At 41.4% G+C, this 20,595-nt stretch overlaps 1 protein-coding gene across 1 annotated transcript in view; it reads left to right on the top strand.

Annotated features, from left to right (window-relative positions):
* CA10 (carbonic anhydrase 10) overlaps positions 1-20,595 on the top strand; it is a 539,027-nt gene that overhangs the window by 405,186 nt on the left and 113,246 nt on the right. Inside the window, exon 4 of the mRNA XM_012463586.3 lies at positions 17,345-17,530. Within this exon, the coding sequence (XP_012319009.1) occupies positions 17,345-17,530 (186 nt within the window). The remainder of the gene's footprint in view (positions 1-17,344; positions 17,531-20,595) is intronic.

The raw sequence follows: 20,595 nt of genomic DNA, 5'->3' as shown, positions 1-20,595 counted from the left end.
GCCACTTGAAAGCACCTAGTGGGCAGGTTGGCAAGAAATACGGAGATGCTAGGAGCATCCTCAGGGTCGATTCTGCAGAATGGTACTGGGCTCTTGGGGTTATATAGCCTCCTAGGCTCTCAGCCATTTTGTCCACAGGAGGCCAGCTTCCTACAACCTCTGCAACCTAGATTCTCGGGGAACCGCAGTTCTGGGCAATGGGATGGTTCCACACTGCCCTCTAGTGACTATGCTCAGAAGCTACATGTATCACTCAGCCCTTTGCGTTCAGCAATTCACAGAGGACCTGCCCTATCCTATGTCAGGGACTGGCGATATTCAGGTGAACGAGACACATAGTCTGTCCTCCAAGGATTTCTCATAGTGGGACATGCGCAGATAATTACAAAGCAATGTGTATGTGCTATTACACTTGAGGAAGTTAAGGATGTCATAAGAACTCAGGGAAGCATAATCACAAGCCTGTGGGGTTTCAAAGGACTTTGAGGAGGTGGTCTTGGAAAATGAGAAGGGGCTTTCTAAGACTAGAAAAAGGAGATGCAACTAAGACCTGACTGTGAAGGCCCAGTTGTGCCACTACAAGATCGTGGGCATGAGCAGTCAGGAGACAGTGATAAGGGTTTCATGGAGATACTGTGTATCGCCCATTTAAGATGCACATTGTCTTTTCCTATTTCAACATCTCTTTAAGAGGCATCTTACAAACAATGGCATATTTTATTTTATTTGTAGTTTTTTTAATTTTCATGGTGGTACATAAAATCAGGATATATTCTGCAACCTATGGCATACTTCAGGAAACATGGTAAAATAAGGGCTTAAAATGGGCCATGTCTGGGGGACAGAGAGGAGGGGACAGAATAAGGTGATGGATAGAATAAGATAGTTTAGCAGAGACAGAGAGAAAGGGAAGATTATAGAGGGCTTTTAGGAGGTGGAATTTCTTTAAATTGTTGAATGATTGTATGTCAGAGGTGAAGGAGGAGAAGAAGAAAAGTTTCCTCTGATGTGTGTGTGTGTGTGTGTGTGTGTGTGTGTGTGTGTATAAATAGCTGGAAGGAACTCGTGAAAATAGGTTCTGCTATGAGCATTTAAGTTCATTGTCAGTAAAAGAGGTAGGGGGATTACATAACAGAAATGTACCATGAAATCACCACATTTAGTAGAAATCCGAGAGGCTTTTCAGTGGACTAGAATGGTGAAAGTGGGACAGAAAGGGTGTTAAAATGGATCATATGATTTCATCTGGACCCTATGGGTTTATTATTGTCTTCTGTTTATAGAAAACAGCACAGAATTGCATTTAATTGTCTCTAATTCATCTGGTGAACATGCTTTCCTGATATTAGCTGGATCAATTGTACAAATAACTTCAGAGCCACTCAATACTTTTGTCATGGGTGAGATTGAAGGGTTCCATTTTCTTTCCCATGCTGGATTCTCAGAGAACTGATTTTAAGGTCATTAGATAGCAATAAAGACTCCCCACCCTCACAGCACATACTCCACCAACTTCCCTCAGTAGGCATTTCACTATATTAAACACCCAAATTGGCTAATAGAACCACTGCTTTGAAACCATGAAGTGGAATGTCAGTTACATAAACTGAGCTACATATTTCTGAGATATTGATTATTGCAATATAAATCTTCTCACCCCTAAGGTAAAATCCTAGCCAGTGCTGTCAGCTACTTGATAATCATGCCATTGGGCTTCCCTTGATTGTTGATTTTTATATTTTATTCCTGTTAGGCAAAGACTAGGCAAGAGGGAGGGAGGTGACTGTTGAAAGAGGTGTGGTGGAAGTGGAGATGGGGGTGCTTATCACAGAGGAGGCACCGAGAGTGGGGGCTTCCTCGATACAGAAATGTGGCAAATCTGGAGAATTGGTGTAGCAGGGCAGAGCCTAAAAACAGGACATCATGTCCTAGGAAAGGTGTCCTTTTTAAACATGGTTTATTTCATTTTGTAGTGGAAAGGGTTGGACAGATGAGCATTCAAATCCTCCCTCCTTTTCTTGCTAGCATGTGACCTAGGCAAGTTACGTAACCTCTCAGAGCCTGGTGTTCTTTATTTGGGACGCAGAGATAGTAATACTTCCTATCATGCAGATTTTGGTGGAAAGTAAATAATAGAACTGTGTGAAGCCCTAGCAAAGGATCTGTCACACAGTGGGTGTTTGGCACCTACTGTCACAGATGCTCTGTGCAAACCCCTCCCCTCAGCTGCTCCCGTTCCAATCACTCTGGGAACACTGGACTTGTCACTATTACCATTCCCTTTGCATACCTTATATTTGCCAGTTCCCAAGCCTTCACTGGCTTTATTCCCTATTGTAGGTATCTCCAGATGCCTGCATCCTACCCATACAGACCCATTTCAAATGCCCACACCCCTGGAAAATGCCCGTGGTACCCCTGGACAGAAATTCTCTCTCCTCCTTAGGGCCAATAACCCATGCTCCAAGACCTCTCTCAAATGCCCACTCCTCCAGGAAATGTCCCTGGTACCCCTGGACAGAAATCATCTCTTTTCCTTAGAGCCAATACAGCAGCTCAGCATGCAATCAGCATGGGCTCTTTCACATATAATATCTCTTACACTTATAGATCTGTGGCCTATTTACCCTCACAGAGCCTCGGTTTCTTCATCAGATGGTGATAATAAAAATATCCACTTCATGGGGTAGTGGCAAGGATCAAGTGGCTAATGCATGCGCAGTTGCAGCCCTATAGAGCTCAATAGATGGTAGTGCTATTGATGGATTATCAGTAGTAGTATATCTAGCTGTGACCTCTAGTTAGAAAATACAGTCTTGGTTGCTTGCTTCTAGAAAAAATGAGTGCAGTTTCTAGAAATTGGTATCTTTTTCTATGGTCACACTTCACCTGTTAAGGGCTTCAGTAGTAAATAGCATCAGTGGTGAATCCAATAATAAGCGTATGAAGGGTAGAATCCTGTTTGGATTTTGGTTGTAGATGATGTTTATTTATCAGTTTAAGACCCTACGCCTTGCTTCCACAGCACAGAAAATGTTCATTACACTTGCAGAGCCACTGAGAAATGCAAATATGTGAAAACTGGACAGCAATGTGAAATATCAAATGCACAGTCATTAACTGACTGGACTAAGAGCTTTGATGAATAGAGTAATAATTGACCTTCAAGATGGGAGCAGGGATTATGTAATCTTGGGAGGAGGAAGAAGCAGTGAAATGAAAGCCCCTGGGAATTCTTCCATGATTCCCCAACAAATATACCTGTGAACAAAAGGCTTCCCACTTTTATGTCATTTATCTTTTCATTTTTTTTAATGATTTTCAGATTCCACCAAATTCTTAGGAGAGATATGAAGAGGTTTATAATTTAGATAATGGGACACATTATGTATTCCTAGTAAATAGCACTAAGCTATGCATTACTGAGTTTCAACATCAATAGATTCTAACTGCCAACCCAAGCGACTGTCACTTGGCTGCTCCCAGGATGGTTGGACCATAAAGCTTGCAAGATGAATCACACACACAAAAAGAAAAAACCCAAACAGATAGAGGCCTATCTGTCTATTTTTGGGGTAGGAAACAAATATAAGTTATTGGCATTAGACTCCTAATTTATTCCTGGAGTGTTTAAGCCTCCTTGGAGCCTGGTATCCTCAGCAGCTGTGCAGCTGGCTGCTCCTTAATATAGCTGTGATCACACGAATGGGGACAGCTTGGGAAGGAAACTGACCGGGCTGCACTGTTCAGAATGGCAGCCACTAACCACGTGCTGGGATTGAGTCCCTGAAATGTGGTGCATTCGAATTGTAACATGTTTTGAGTATAAAATACAAATCAAATTTCTGAGAATTTTAATTTTCACCTTATGAAAAGTGAATGTAAAATACCTCATTCATAATTATTATATCGATTACCTGTTCAAATAATATTTTGGTTATATTGGGTTACATGAAATATGCCCCTAACATTAATCTCACTGTTTTGTTTCATTAATGTGGCTACTAGAAAATTTTTAAATTGCAGATGTAGTTTGCCTTCTGTTTCTAATGGATAGGTGCTGTATTGGACAGGACTCCCGTCGCACAGGGCAGGTTATACCATCAGATGTCATTGTCTACAGTGTATTTTATTTCATTTTAAAAATCATTTCGTTTGTTTTCAAAATTCAAACATGAAAGGGCACAAAATGAAAAGTGAGTCTCGCATCCCCTTCCCTCCTTTTCCTGCGTTCCTTTCTGCCCCTCCTCCAGGGGCCACCTCCCGGTGTCCTGAATACTGCCCGAAAGACATCTGAGAGATGAGAGATGACGCTCCTCCATACCGCCACTGTCCCCACCGCTCCCTGCTGTCACACACCTGGCCTTCTCACTGATTTACACTGCCTGCTGACCACTGTGGCTGGCAGAGTGTGTCCTAGAGGACAGCAGTCACAGTGAGTGAGTCCACAGGGGCAAGGACACCGTGGGAAATAAATGTTACATGCTTAACTTGCATACAATTAAATGACAGATGAGCAAAGAGACTTACTACCTACTTATCCCCAAACATTTGCTATTTCTACTTTCTTTGAAAAACTGGCATCAAGGATTCTAACATCTGACCAGTGACGAGCACACGGGGAATGTTAAGAAGGTGATCTGTGGACCCTGGCAGCGTCCTGTGCGCCACTGTGTTCCACAGGAACCCTTAAAAGGCATTTTCCTTTTTGGAGATAAAATAACTAGAGATCAGGAGTTATTTGCCTAAAGCCCTGTGAATCAGGGATTGAATTAAATGACTTTAAACTAGAAATAAGGTTTCTAAGGTAAGTTTTAGTATGTTAATTAAAGCAGCTTAACCTTGAATTTTCATAGTTTAAGGGAAAATGATGGCCTGAAGATGAATCAGTGTATAACCTACTACATATATTTAGAAAGAGCTTTAGTGCTATATCTTTTTTTTGAGACGGAGTCTTGCTCTGTCACCAGGCTGGAGTGCAGTGGCGCAATCTCGGCTCACTGCAACCTCCACCTCCCGGGTTCAAGCGATTCTTCCACCTCAGCCTCCTGAGTAGCTGGGACCACAGGCACGTACCACCATGCCAGGCCAATTTTTTTTGTATTTTTAGTAGAGACGGGGTTTCACCGTGTTGTCCAGGATGGTCTCGATCTCTTGACCTCGTGATCCACCCTCCTTGGCCTCCCAAAGTGCTGGGATTACAGGCGTGAGCCACCGCCCCCGGCCAGGGCTATATCTTTATAATTCTCAAAGCAATTCCTTAAGTCATGAAAGGAGGATGGAGAAAGGATAAAGAAGCTTACTCTATATTTCTGTACCCCTTTCCCCCAGCACCGAAGAACTGGAAGCCCAGTTCAAATGAACATCAAAGGGAGACCAAAAGAGGAAGATATCAGATTCCTGAGTCCCACCTCAGACCTACTGAGGCAGAATAGGGGGTGGAGCTTGGACCCAGGTACCCAGATGATGCTCAATGCAAAAGCTTATCCATTTTCGTTCAACAAATGGAAAGCAAACATTGCAAAAGTGCTGAGATATGGCAGGAATCAAGATAGGTAAATAGACATCCGATCATGCCTATATTATCTTTACCCTCCAAAAAATATTAAATATAGATTATTATATATTATAATAAAACATGTTAAATATTTTATATATATCTAAAATACATATAATATATTACAGGTATTTGATATATTAAAATATATTTTAAGCACACACACAGAGCAAAGAAGTATACTCAACCCAAGCTTGATTTGGGCTGGCATAGACAGCTAAGGTGGGCCCCCAACCCAGGAAAGGAGCAGCAGTGCAGACCGTTCCACTGGGGACATACTGCTAATCAATCAGCTGGTACCATCTTGGTTCCAGTAACTTTATCCAGTTGGCATAAGACTCCAGCCACTCACTAAGAAGTTAAAAAAAAAAATGGTTCCAGACAACCAACAATGACGGGCTTGGCAAGAACTCTGCGCTCTCCACATAAGAGTGAGCTAAGGTTTACAGCAGAGTTTTAACCCAGGTAAAGGAATTGCAGACCTAAACCAGAAACCCAAACTGAACTGGGGTCATACGGACTAGGCCTGCTTGTTGACAGTTAGGAGAAGCACAGTGAAGCATAAGGAGACTGACTTTGAAATCAGACAGTCTTGCATTCACCGTCTGGCTCTTGAACCCACTGGCCATATGACCTGAGCACACGGCACCACCCTCCTACTGGACAGTGGGAAGCTCATGCCGACCTTGCAGGTTTTGTGTCAGGATTTTAAATGTTCATGAGGCATCTAAGCAGACACAGAAGACAAAATATCAAATTTGAATTTTACTTATAATACTGAATTATTAAAATAACAATATTAAACCAATAAAACCATTGGTTGGCAGTGGTGGTTCAGGAGGAAAGAAATACATGGGACTCAACACCAGAAACCCACATACCAGGATTGTGAGGGAAACACTCATTCCAGATACCACTCTCTGAAGTGTGCCTTCCTGGTCAGAGGCTGGGCAGCCTGAAATAGGTGATGGGCTTCAGTGCCAATGACTACATGTGTCGAGAACATGTTCAGCCTAATGCCAGCCACCAACCCATGGTCTCCTTGGGTAGAATAGAGGAAAGGGAGCATTCTCTTGACTTAGCCTATGTCTTAGTGGACCAGGCAGTATGTTTCACATCTGTTCTCTGTGTCTTTTGTCATTACCACCAGCATCAATCAAGTTGAAGAGATGCTTCGTGGCAATGGTGCTACCTAGCATCGCTGCAGGGTGTGAAAATAAATTATCTATTATTTGAAGAGTCAATATTATCAAAAACAGATTCAATGTTTTTAATAATAATAGGATTAATATAATAATAAGCAGCACATGTGATCATTTCATCTAGCTTTTCAGTGTGGATTCCAAAATCCTAGTCTTTTCACAGAGGAAACACAGGCTGACTCGGTTGGACGGATAAGAAAGATCAGAGTAAACAACATTACTAAGGAAAAACAAAAATACTATTTTCCCTGCAGAGTTAAGAGTGGTGGGTGAGATCTTAGAAGTACGTCAACTCTCCTACCCAGTCCTACCAATGGTAACTCAAAGCAGATTACTCTAGTCTGGTTCCATTTTCTTATTAACCTACATCTAAGCTACTCTCTTCCTAATAGCCCCAGCCCACAAGTTCGAAATATTTTCCTTCTGCTTTCTTTCAAAGATGCATTGCAAAAAAAAAAAAAAGTCTACTCCTGAAGCTCCACACCCTCTGCCAGCATGCTTTCATCTAGCCTCTAATCTTTTCCATTTCTAATCAATACGATGAAATCTACATAGCATAAAACCTCTGGACAAACACTGAGAAGAGCCCAGTATCTAGATTCATGGTGTCATGTAAACGGCAGGTTCAGATGTCAACTTGAATTGTTTCTACTTTTCTATAGGTTGTGGTAGTTGTGTATACACACACTTATTATAGTGCTCTAGCATTTCTAACTTTAAGTTAGTATTCTTAAGTACCCTCAGCATGAGATAATTTAAAGGAAAGGCAAGAGAATAAGTGGAAGGGGAAGTGTGCTACACACAGCAAGAAACAGTGAGTTGATTTCTAATCTTGGGTTTGCCACTTATTTGCATAATCCTGGACAGCTCACTCAGCCACTCTATGTCTTAGTTCCCTGTTTTATTGAATAAGAAGTTGGGTTTGATGATCTCTGAAGTCCTTTAGCTTAGAATCCACACGCCCCTAAGTTTGCTAATTTGTGTGTCTGCTACGCTGCACTGAAGCCAATGATTTGACTCCAGTTTTTGGCACTATTTTTTTTTCTTGCGGTGATGCTTCCAGAGTGCCCATGTGAGCAAGCAGCACACTGGCTTTGTGTATTCACTCTTTACACATCAGCCCTGTGATCTCTTGAGCTATTTTGCAGAAAACTAGACTAAGTTGTGTTCTTAAATCTCAGCCTCACTAATTACATTGCAAAGAAGGCCTATTCCACACCTCAGGAGAGTGGCCAGAGACATATAACAGGAAACATCAGTTGCAAAGAAAGGTCACCTAATTCACAACATGGCTGTTGAACCTTCTTCACTAACTCTTCTTAGCACTGAGTGGCTTTCCAGCATTATGAGCTCAGCCACCCAGTTGCTCAGCCAACACTAGGAGAGTCAGGTGTGACCCATCTCTCAACTCACAGCAAGCGGGGACTGAAATTGTCCTGCCACCCTGGGTCTAGACCAGGTCTGGACACATTAAACCCAATCTGGCATATCCATGCAGACCTCGTATTTTGATTAAGAGTTGATCCCTAACCCCAGAAGCTTTTTAAAAACTACCTCATCTCCCGATACTCTTCTTACCAACTTCTGACTTCTCTTTCAAAGAGCTATAGAATGTGCATCAAATAGGCCAGGGCTAGAACTCTGGGGCCGCCAGTTTCCAACTATGTTGCTTTAGGTAAAGTCGTTTAACCCCTTTGAGCTTCTATGTCCTCATACGTAGAATGTGGATAATGCCTTCCTCACCTGGGCAGTGTAAGGATGAAATGAGATGATGTATGGAAAGGGACTGAGTGCACGGCCCAGCGTACACCACCTTCAAGCCGCTGTCGTGGATGTTGTGGTCCATTACCGCCCAGCATATTTGTAGTTATGTGTTTTTATGGTTACGGTAAAAGAAAATATGTTGATTAAAGCTCATTCTTGTTGGTAAAAAAAAAAAAAAAATCTGCTGAGTAAGACTGTATCCCAAATCCCAAAGGCAAGAACGCCAGTGCTCCTATGCTACCAGTAAACAGGGCCTGGGTGCCAATTCCATATAGAATAGTAAATAAATAAAAATAACATTATTAAGTTTCTGGAATGTACAGGGTCACTGACAAATGGGGGTGCACCCTCTCTACAGTGGCTTTGAAGCTGCTCTTTGAGACCCTGGGAAGCGCATGAGCTTTGGGTCATGATGACTTGAATTCTAGTCCCCTCACTTGTTCCTTTTATATCTTTGAGTAGAATTCTTAGCCTATCTGTGCCTGGTTTTCTAATCTAAAAAGCAGTATAACACTTGACACGTAGTAAATCCTTCAAATTCGTAGGTGCCCTCCACCCTTCCTTTCCTGTGTGAAGAATGCAGGTAGCCCCTGCACACGTCAGGTGGGCCATCTCTTCCTTCAACCCGACTGAAGTTCTCTTTCTTCCCGGTTACTCCATTTGTAGGGTGATATTTCCATTTAAGCTGCAGAGAATTATTTTTACTATATTAGAGGAGATCTAAGTCAGACTGCCTTGAGAGAGAACATATCGGAAACCTCACATAATCTTTGTGTTACATGAAGCAAGTAGCTACTTACCGAATCTTTTGGAATTTCTGAAGGTAAGAGTTCCTCTAACTTAGCTTTCTGCAATAAGCATCCACCTACAAGCGCTATCTCCATTAAACCCAAAGACCTTTGACACATGTATTTTGTGAATTGGTCTTTATAAAAAAATATACCTCCTCCTCATTTTTATCTAAAAATATGAGGTTATATGACATCTAAGACCCAAAACAATAAGGGATTTACATCAAAATAATCTCCAAGGTCCCATCTATACTCAAGGATAAACCTGCCTTGTTCTTTAATGAGAAAAGTTGAATTATTTTTTTATGATTCTTCTGTCATTCAGATGTACATTTTTTCAAAGTGGTTCTTCTTCCATGTGACTGACATTTGGAAAACGGTCTTTATATAGCTGACTTTTAAAATTACGTGATATAGGAAATATAAAATACACATAAAATGTATGTGTTTGTATTATATATAATGTACATGTGTATATCTAAGTATATACATTTGTAGATAATGTATCTATGTAATATATACATGCATATACACACACATATTTGTATTACATATATAACCCTTCATGTGTGGTATCAGAACAACTATGTGGTTAACAGCTATTTGAACAGATGTAACAAAGAAGGCAAATAGAATTTGAAAATAAGTGTAGTGGTTAATTTACATGTTAACTTGGCTGGGCCATGGCTCTCAAATATTTGGTCAAACATTAATTGGGATATTTCTGTGAGAGTGTCTATGGATGAGATAAACATTTAAATCAGTGGAATTTGAGTAAAGCAGATGGTCCTACATAAGGTTGATGGATGAGTCCATTCAGTGGAAGACCTCAAGAGATCGAAAAGACTGACCTCCTTGAACAAGAAAGAATTCTGCAGCAGGGAACCTTCAGAGGGAAGCGGCGGCATCAGCTCTTGTCTCCAGCCTGCGGGCCCACCCTGCAACTTTTGAACTTGCCAATCAGATGAGACAATTCTTAAAATAAATCTCTTTATTTTACATGTGTGTGCATGTGCATGCACACACACACACACACACACACAATTCTGTTTCTCTAGAGAAACAGTAATCCTAAACATCCTGAACTCCAAACTACTGTGAGGCTCCCACACTCTCAACCCACCTCTTGAAGAAAAATACTATAAATATTACATTGTTAAATAATCAGCTGCGGTGGGGCACGAATGCTCACATCAGTAATCCTAGCACTTTGGGAGGCCAAGGTGGGCGGATCATCTGAGGTCAGGAGTTCAAGACCAGCCTGGCCAACATGGTGAAACCCTCTCTCTACAAAAATTAGCCAGGCATGATGGTGGGTGCCTATAATCTCACCTACTCGGGAGGCTGTGGTGGGAGAATCACTTGAACCCAGGAGGGGGAGGTTGCAGTGAGCCAAGATCGCACCACTGCACTCAAGTATGGGCAACAGAACGAGACAGTTTCAAAAAAAAAAAAAAATAGCTGCACAATCTAAAAATTTCCAGTGGTTAAAAGCATAGGCTTTAGAACCAAAGATAGCTGAGGGCAAGTTCTGGCCCCCTACTGATGGCTGTTTGCTTCTATGGAAAGTGCCACAGAAGCCAAATAAGACAGGTATGCCCTGTGCGAGGCCTGCCTTCTATATGAAGGTCAAGTCTAATATCTTCCCACTGAGAATAAGCAAATGGTGTCAAGTACCACCCATGTTTGGTGCTGGGTTTGGTGAGGGAGAAATTGTGAGGATTGACAGCGAAAGTTCAGGTTCAGAACTTGCCACCCTCAGTGACACCCAGTAAGGCTTCAAACCAAGATATGCCATCTATTACAAACAGGATTGTGGCTGACTTCCAAAGAATAAAAATTTTTCTCACCTTAAAAATGTACTGACCAAATTTATTTCCCTCTAACAGGATGGTGTCACCAGAATGAAAAAAGATGACCCCATTTATTAGAGGCCCTGAATCACAGACTGCTGCAAAGCACTGTGTTTGCTATGCCAGGACATCTAATTTTGCAAAATAAATACACCAGTCATAAAATTTTTACTTTGCAAAAGAACATATTGCTTCTAGATGGTCTCAGGCTATCAAGATAATGTTGATTGGCATACAACCTGGACAGACACATCTGTGGAGTACCTATTACCTGCTGCCCTCAATATATCTAGCTCCAACCAGTCTCAAACCAGAATACATTCTGCAGGTGAGGAAACTGAGGGACTTCCTTGACCTTCAGGTTTCTCCAGGCCTCCTCCTGGAATGAAATTCAGCAGCCTAGTTTCCACTTACAGTCCTCTCTTTTCCTGAAAAAGATCCCACTTTTTGGCATTAGGAATATCCTAAAAATAAATAAATAATAAAAAAAGATCCCACTTTTTCTGAACTGCCTAAGATCTGCATATGCAGACCGGAGAATAAATGAAAATCCCCAACATATTTTTTTTATTTTTATTTATTTTATCTTTTGTTTTATTTATTTTGTGATGGAATCTCGCTCTGTCACCCAGGCTACAGCGCAGTGGCCTGATCTCAGCTCACCACAACCTCTACCTCCTGGGTTCAAGCAATTCTCCTGCCTCAGCCTTCCCAGTAGCTGGGACTACAGGTACCCGCCACCACATCCAGCTAATTGTATTTTTAGTAGAGATGAGGTTTTGCCATGTTGGCCAAGCTGGTCTCGAGCCGCTGACCTCAGGTGACCCACCTGCCTCGACCTCCCAAAATGCTAGGATGACAGGCGTGAGCCACCTTGCCTGACCCCCCAACATATTTTTTCTCTGAAATGAGCGAGGATACTTGCATTTGCTTACATCAGGATCATTAGTCTTGGAATCAGAAGACCTGGGTTTACAACCTACCACTGTGTGATTCTGGATAAGTCACTGAACCTCCACCAGCCCCCACTTACTTCCCTTGCTGGTAAAATGGACATCACACACATCTGGCACCTTATTTTGCAGTGAATTAAGATAAAGCAAAAAGAACGGTGAGGCAGCCAGAGGCAACCTGGATATCCCCTGCAGCTTCAACTTCTCCATTCTGCTTTGTTTCCTGGTCTGCATAATACAACTTTTTCCAACATGCTGTGCACCAAAGTCGTTCATTGAAAACACAGTAATTAGCATTCGAGATAAAATGACACTGCTGCAATGTTAATTACTGTAGTGCAGATGTACCCTTAGATATCATACATAACATTGTCAAGCCTTTATTTTTAAATTAAAGTGCAACAAACCATACCCTGGCTACACAGCTTTTTTTGATTAATACAAATTAATGTTATTTCGGTGTCTAGGGGAAGAGTGGAGATAAGGGGGTGTTGCATCTAATTGTAAGAATACATAGGAGAACGATAGCAGTTATGCACTGTCCAGAACTTTATGTCCCATTCAGGTCTCCTATAATGGAGTATGAGCTCCATGATGGCAGGGAGAGGGCCTGGCTTTGTTCACATCCACACAAACCCCAGCTCCAGCTCCTAGCACACAGTTAAGTGCATTGAATGTTTTTGTGTTTTTTTTCCTGTGTAATTGACCAATTGAATGAATCAATGAAGACAGAGCCATGTGTGCAGAAGGGGTCTGAAAGTGAGATGGAAAACCTGGAAGGCACACTGGTATATTTCTCCTTCTGGTTTGGGGTTTGCTTCGTGGCCTTCAGGATGATCTTGCATTCTCCTCACATCTAGCGCCTTAAAATCCAAAATGAGAGGCCAGTGAATCATCACAAGGCAGAAGTCAGCTCCAGTTCTTCATTATGACATTTAGCAAGGAACATTATATTCCACTGGGCTCTGGGAATTGGGGAAGACATGGGGAAAATAGATCAATGAGAATCTTTCAATATCACCTAGGCACCCATGCCATAATAGCCAAGGGTAAGGGAAGGAAGAGAATAAACGTGTGTGACCATTGCATCTATTATTTAATTATCACAGCAACCTCGTGAGGGCGATTTTTACCAACCTTTTATGGTTGTAAAATACCTATGACATACAGTTTACCATGTTAACCATTTTAAGTGTACAGTTCAGTGGTGTTAAGTACATTCATATCGTTGTACAACCATCACCAGCATCTGTTTCCAGAACTCTTTTTATTTTGCAAAACTGAAACTTTATACTCATTAAACACTCTTTCTTCCTCCCTCCCTCAGTCCCTGGCAATCACAATTCTACTTTGTGTTTCTATGATTTTGACTACTTTAGATACAGCGTACAAGTGGAATCCATTTACATTTAAATTAATTACTGATAAGAAGAGACTTTGTCATTTTGCTATTTGTTTTCAGTATGCCTTATAGCTTTTTTGTCTATCATTTTCATAGAGGAAATTCTGTTATCTCTATGGTTAAGAAAACTGGAGCTTCAAGACATTAAGTAAACCACCCAAGGTCACATGACTAACAAGAGGCAGACTGAGAATCTTTTGACTCCAGGGCCCCTGATTTTTCCACCTGCTGATGCCAGCGTGTTTCCCAAGTCCTGGGAAAATTCAGACAAGCATAAAATGTAGTCAGTACCTTGATTCGATGGGCAAGAATTTTCATGGGAACATTAGACAGACATAGATGAAAGAATTTCTAGAAGTGATAGGAAGCCCAAGATACTTGCCCAATGGCACAGAGCATGCATGCCATAGGAACTCAGAGCAGTGTTTTTTGTTGCCTTTCATATCACAGAATATCACTGGATTGAATTCTATGGTTCTGTGCTTAATGTCATTTGAAGGGAATTACAGAGCTCCAGCCCTGCTCTGTGGGATCTAGTCCCCACAGCAGATGGATGCCACAGTACATAGTAAGTGCCGTAATAATGTGTACACTATTTGACCTAGGATTTGCATAATGAAATATCTCTAGATTAGTGAAAAGATTTATCCGTAAGGATGTTTATTACAGATTTTTTTTACAATAATGAAAACGTGAAAGGAATGTAAAGATTCAACAATCAGCTATATATTTTTACAAGGGAATATGATGTAGACATTTCAAAGTGATATTGCTAAAGAATAGTTAATGACATGGAAATACATATGTTAGTGAAAATAACATATAAAGTCTTATATAATACACATCTATTCAAATGAAAAGTATTTTATTATATATTTATAATGCACATATATAAAATGATCTCATTAAAATCTGTGAAAAGTATGTATATATATATATGCCAAAATATTAGTGGTGATTACTGGTTAATTGTGAAATTGTGGCTGATTTTTCTTTCCTGAGCTGACCTATATCTTTTGAACCATATAATAATGCCTGTGTATTATCTTAATAATTAGAAAAATAAGTTATATTCAGAGATGGAAGTCATGTCAAATACAAACCTGTCATGAACTATTGTACTGGAAAGGAAGATATGGGAAATGAAAAGAAGACAAGTTCTGATTATGTCACACTAACTAAATATACATTTATTTGAGGCTGGAGAACAGGAGTGATGTCATTGACAGGGATCATTTGGTTGCAAGGAATAGAAAACTGGAGATTAAAAAAAATCTTTTGGTAAGATGTAGAATATTAGAAAGTAGAGTTCAGGCCTCTTGAAGGAACTGGAACAAAGAGATACAAAGATATCTGGAGTTACTGTTCTCTCCATTCCTTCCCTAGTGTGTGTTCTCCTCTGTCGCCGTTGGTACATCTGCCTCAGTCCCCTCTCTCTGATCTGCCTTTCTCTCCTTAACAATATGGTTGGGACCCATGTGACCTTGCAGTTCAGGAACTCAACAGAGATTATCCAGAGAGTTTCTGTTGATAGTTCCAGATTCACAGGAGAGAGAAGATGACTTAGTGTATATCAGTTCACTTTTGCTGCATAGCAAACCACCCCAAAACGTAGAGACTTAAATAATTATTTAGCTCCAAGCCTATGGGTCAGTGGACATTTCTGATCTAGGCCAGGCTAAGCCGATCTCAGCTGGGCCAGTCAGCTAGTGGATCAGCCACAGAGTAGCCAGTCTAGGACAGCCTCTCTGGGATGGCTCTCCTCACTATTGTCCCATCTCCAGCAGGCTAGCCCAGGCTCACTTGCATGGTAGTTCACAGCTCCAGGAGGAAGTGAAGAAGCATGCATGGCCTCAAGGTCTGCTCTCAGGACTAGCATGTTGTATGCACCACATGCTGTTGGCCAAAGTAAGTGACAAGGCCGGCCCAGACGTGAGGTAGAGAAATAGCCTCTTATCTGGATGAGAGCAGCTACAAAGTCACATTGTTGGGAGCGTAGTTACAGGGAGGGGAAGAATTCCTGCAATTTTTGTAAACTGCACATCATCTCTGGGAGCCCAGGCTGACATGAGCTCCATGCAGTCGCTGTACCACATTTCCATTCCCATGTAGTGCCATTGGTCAATGTACCAGGGGAAGGTGAGTCTGGGGAATCCACTGTTTCAGCCTGGAAGTGACACTTGCCATGACCCCTCCCAGCCCACGGCCCCCGCCGGTCACATGGGCTCCATTCTACAGTAAGGTGGCGGCAAACAAAGTGAGTCACTGGAGTATTTGGTGAGCGATATGATCTCTGCAACAGTGAACAACCCAAGAGAGAATCATTCACAATACCAGTGTCAGAAAGGTTGGAGGGGCTGGTAAAGGATAGTGCTATAGAGCATATATATGAAAACCACGTCTATTGAAGGTATCAGAAGTTATGGAAGCCCTTCAGGAAATCACTAGGGCTGAAGGTTTGGCCCAAAGAAGTCAGAGTAAGCAGGAAGAAAATCCAAGTAGCTCAGCATCCCGTAACCCAGAAACACTCCTTCCAGACTCATTCAAATCTCTCCTAAGCTCCAGATCCTACTCCCAGAGCTAAGTCCACCCAAGAGAGTAAGAAAGTTGAGTTTCAGTGGGAATGAGTGTTCTAGAATCAATTGTGGTTGGGAAGTGCTAAGGTCACAGTCAGGCAAATGAAGCTGAACATCAAGTCCAACAAGGAAGGAAAGAAGGAAAAGGGATGCCAAGCAGTAATGTTAGCAGTTTGGAGAGGCTGAAGCAAGATGGAATCAGGAATAAGGAGTAAGTCTGGGAATCTATGACATTGGAAGCTTGAGTGAATCCTTTAGTTTAACACTGAGGCCCACAAGCTGTGAGGATTCCAAATGATGTCTGGTTGCAGGGCAGGAAAAGTACCTACCAAGACACACCAGGTGGCACTTGAGAATTCAGACCCAGGCTTTCGGTCTCCCATCAGGGTCTGCTTCTATTCACTCATTTTCTCTTGCCTGTCTCGTTTGGCCTTCTTAGTATCTCACCCCTTGCTAACTGCTTTCTCCAGTTTCTCGCAGCTTTAGAATTCTTGCGGTATCTTTACATTCCAAATACTTATAGTAAGAAGGACAAGTTCTTTTTTTTTTAATCATTATACTTTAAGTTCTGGGGTACATGTGCAGAATGTGCACGTTTGTTACATAGGTATACACATGCCATGGTGGTTTGCTGCACCCATCAACCCATCATCTGCATTAGGTATTTCTCCTAATGCTCTCCCTCCCCTATCCTCCAACCCCATGACAGGTCCCGGCTTGTGATGTTCCCCTCCCTGTGTCCATTGTTCTCATTGTTCAACTCCCGCTTATAAGGGAGAACATGCGATGTTTGTTTTTCTGTTCTTGTGTTACTTTGCTGAGAATGATGGCTTCCAGCTTCATCCATGTCCCTGCAAAGAACATGAACTCATCCTTTTTTATGGCTGCATGGTATTCCATGGTGTGTATGTGCCACATTTTCTTTATCCCATCTATCTTTGATGGTTATTTAGGTTGGTTCCACTTTTTATAAGATGCAATGCACAAAACATTAGTCACAATTGGTAAGTCTCCTTTGAATTCTTACCTCAAATTCCAAAGGGATAATGTGGTTTATGCCTCACAGAAATTACCATAGATCCCATGTATACCTTCTGTGGCAGCTGCCACTCCCTACTCCATATGTGGAATTAGCCCATCTTCCCATCAAGAGGAAGCAAAAGGTGTTGATCTAAGCACCATGCTGGGCTTGGGGAGGCATAGAAGAAGGAGGGCCTTTCTTGACCTGTTGCTGGTTGCCTTGCAGGTCAGTGGGACCATGTACAACACTGGAAGACACGTATCCCTTCGCCTGGACAAGGAGCACTTGGTCAACATATCTGGAGGGCCTATGACATACAGCCACCGGCTGGAGGAGATCCGGCTACACTTTGGGAGTGAGGACAGCCAAGGGTCGGAGCACCTCCTCAATGGACAGGCCTTCTCTGGAGAGGTACGTTAGTCTGTCAAAGTACTAAGGTTAAATGTCCACTTATAAGATTGGGTGCTTATTTATATCCAAGATGGGATAACATAACAAAGGGAAAGATTCTCTCTAATCTGTGATGTGAGAAGGCCCATGCCTTCTTTCTCCATCTGTCTTTTGCAGATTGACATGAAAGTCAGTAACAAGCTTCTAGTATTGCCCAGGGAAGGCTGTAATGAAACTGACTCTTTCCTTCTTGGACACGGGTGCAGCTCTCTTGAGACTCATGCCCAGTGATATTTCTAGAGCATTATTTCAACCCCAAACCCTCACCTTATATATATAATACATCTTTACTCACACCTATCTGGGTGATCGGCCTCTCATGTGTCACATATGAAAGCACAGATTCCATCACTTTTCTTTTGAATATAATGAGTCATATTTGCATAAAACTATAACATACTGTGAAATAAGTGTCAAGCAACTAAATAGTTTGCCTGAGTTTCTGCAAAATGGAAATGTCACTGTGTGCCACCATCAACCCAGACAGAACTCAGGCCACAGCAGAGAGCTCAACCACAGTTTCATTTATTGGACAAGAGCTACAGTGTAAACAGTTGTCGTCTGTGGTGTGATACTTCACAAGCAGGGTGTAGTTAATTTGATCTGTTTTACCTCCATTATACTGGAGGATGTTTATGAACTTGGGGATCAGGGGTCCTTAGATGCTAAATGCCCTGTAACTAGGTTTCTGCTAGTCCTCAATAACTGATGTCAGGAAGGCTTTGAAATTACAAAAATATGTATCACATGTGGTCTTTTTAATTTTTTAAAGGTCATGTATAAATCTGGCCTTGTTTTTAGTGTTAAGACCAAGCACTAAGAAATAGACCCGCAATCTTAATGAGTCCAGCAGCCAGATTTTAATATGCATTCAAAATACATCACTAAGAGCCTGCCTAGGCACTCAGCTAGTTACCAGGGATACAGAGATTTAAAAAAAAAAAAAGGTTCCTACCACAGAGGAGCTCAGAGTGCTATATTCAAGTCATTAAAGTATAATGTCATGCTGTAATGGAGATGTACAAAGGCCCTGGAAAACTCAAGGGAAGAAGGGACAAATTTTGCTTGAAGGGGTCAGGAGAAGCTTCACACAGAAGGCACCCTTTGAACTGGGCTATAAAGAGAGGCAATAATGAACAATTTTAAGATCATCAGCTTTGGAGTCCAATGACCTGAGTTTTGTAGTCTTGCTTTGATACACATTGTGTGATCTTGGGGTGTTATTTGGGCCTTCTAAGGCACAGTTTAGACACCTTTAGAGGTTATTTTAAAAAGTGAGATTCCAGATGTAAGAATACTGAAAGTACTCAATGATTGATAGACAACAATGATAAAGCAGGAAATGAGGGCTAGCGTGAGCAAAAGCCCCAAGGCATGTCAGGGCAGTGTGTGCTAGAGAAACTGCATAAAGATTTCATCTAGCGTTTTATCTGTGATCTATTAATAATGCCTGCATAGACAATAGGGTTGAGCTGTAGTATGGGTCTCTCTCCTGGATCTGTAGGGGAAAAACATGCTAGGATTGATTAGGGATGTCTGCCAAATGCAATGTAATGCAAGGCTCCCAAGTTGCCGATTCTGAACTACAGTACAAGAAATATAATGAAAGCAGGACCAAAACTCACAATTTGAGCATGACTGGGTACTGCCCGTCTGAATTAGAGAATATTCAAAATTAGATGAACTTTTCCTCTTAATAAGTTATTTTAAGATTTGTAATTATTTTGTCTGTTGGCTTACTTGCTCATTTTTTTGGTTGCTATTATTTCTTTTTCTCCCCCATATTCTTTCATATTCTAACACCTATCACAACATTGCCTCAGAGTAGAAATATTTCTTAAGTGAATGATGGAAAACATATAGATGTTTACTAGGCTAAAATTCTTACATTGTATTATTCTTTAGTGTCACTCTTTTCTTTAGTATATGATAAGGGTGCTTTGTAACTTATACATGAACCACAATTTTAGAGTAAATGAGTGCTTCCAAAACCCTTAAGGGAAACATAGAAATTTGATCTCTTAGTGTATAAATTTTCCTAGACCTACCCCAGACCACAGGTATCAGGTGCTCCAAAGAATTTTCATTTTAAAAGTTCCCAAGAGAGTCTGACGATTAGGCTTGTGAAGTACTTTCACATTCGTACATTATTATATGTTCCCAATGAAGAAAGTATAGAGTGAAGAAAGCATGTAAGCAGGGTTGCAAATCACAATTAACTGGGAAGCCTCGTCAAATATTTCCTCTCATTCCTTCCCCAAACCAACTGAATCAGAGTCTCAGGGAATAGGGTCCAAATTTGCACATTTGTAAAACTTCCCCCAAGAGATTTTGGTTAGCGACCACTATGCCAATTTTAGGTGAAACTCTTCCTGAATTATCCTAGTTTTCTAAACAAAGGGGACTTAATTAAATTACACTGCAAAAAAGAGAGGGAAGGAGGACACCTTGGTCATTGTCCCCTGGAAATGGCAAGGCTAGGGTGCTATCTAGACTGATGAGACTTGGAGAACAGCTTCCCAAGTTGGGTGGTCACATGTACATATCCTCTGCTCCAAGGTAGGCTTGAGCACTGGCCTCAGCATAGGTATAATTATACCTTGCCCTGGATAGACTGAATTCATCATTTCACATTTGTTTCCAAGCCCCTCAATGTCAGTAGTTTATAGACGAACAGTATGGGTTTAGGTGCAAGAGACCAGAATTTTGAAGTCCTCAGAACAATGTTATATGCAAAGTAGTGGGATAAGCAGTTGACCTTTGAGATCCCATTTAAGGATTCAGTGAGCAAGAAGAGTTTGGCATCTTCCATGTAGCGTAAGGGAAAACACCTAGGGCCAGTAGGTGGAAGCTACAGAAAAAGGGAATTCAGCTATGTATGTGTTCTAATGAAGAAAATGATACATTGATGAAATGAATTTGCCTCTAAAAATTGTGACTTCCTAGTACTGGAATTCTTTTTTTTTTTTTTTTGAGAGAGAGAAAAATGGTCTCACTCTGCTCACTCTGTTACCTAGGCTGAAGTA

This window comes from Aotus nancymaae, unplaced genomic scaffold (assembly GCF_030222135.1).
Source record: "Aotus nancymaae isolate 86718 unplaced genomic scaffold, 86718_ANA_hifiasm-v0.15.2.pri h1tg000072l, whole genome shotgun sequence".
NCBI classification, from domain to species: Eukaryota; Metazoa; Chordata; class Mammalia; order Primates; family Aotidae; genus Aotus; species Aotus nancymaae.
This window is presented reverse-complemented; position numbering and strand designations above follow the sequence as displayed.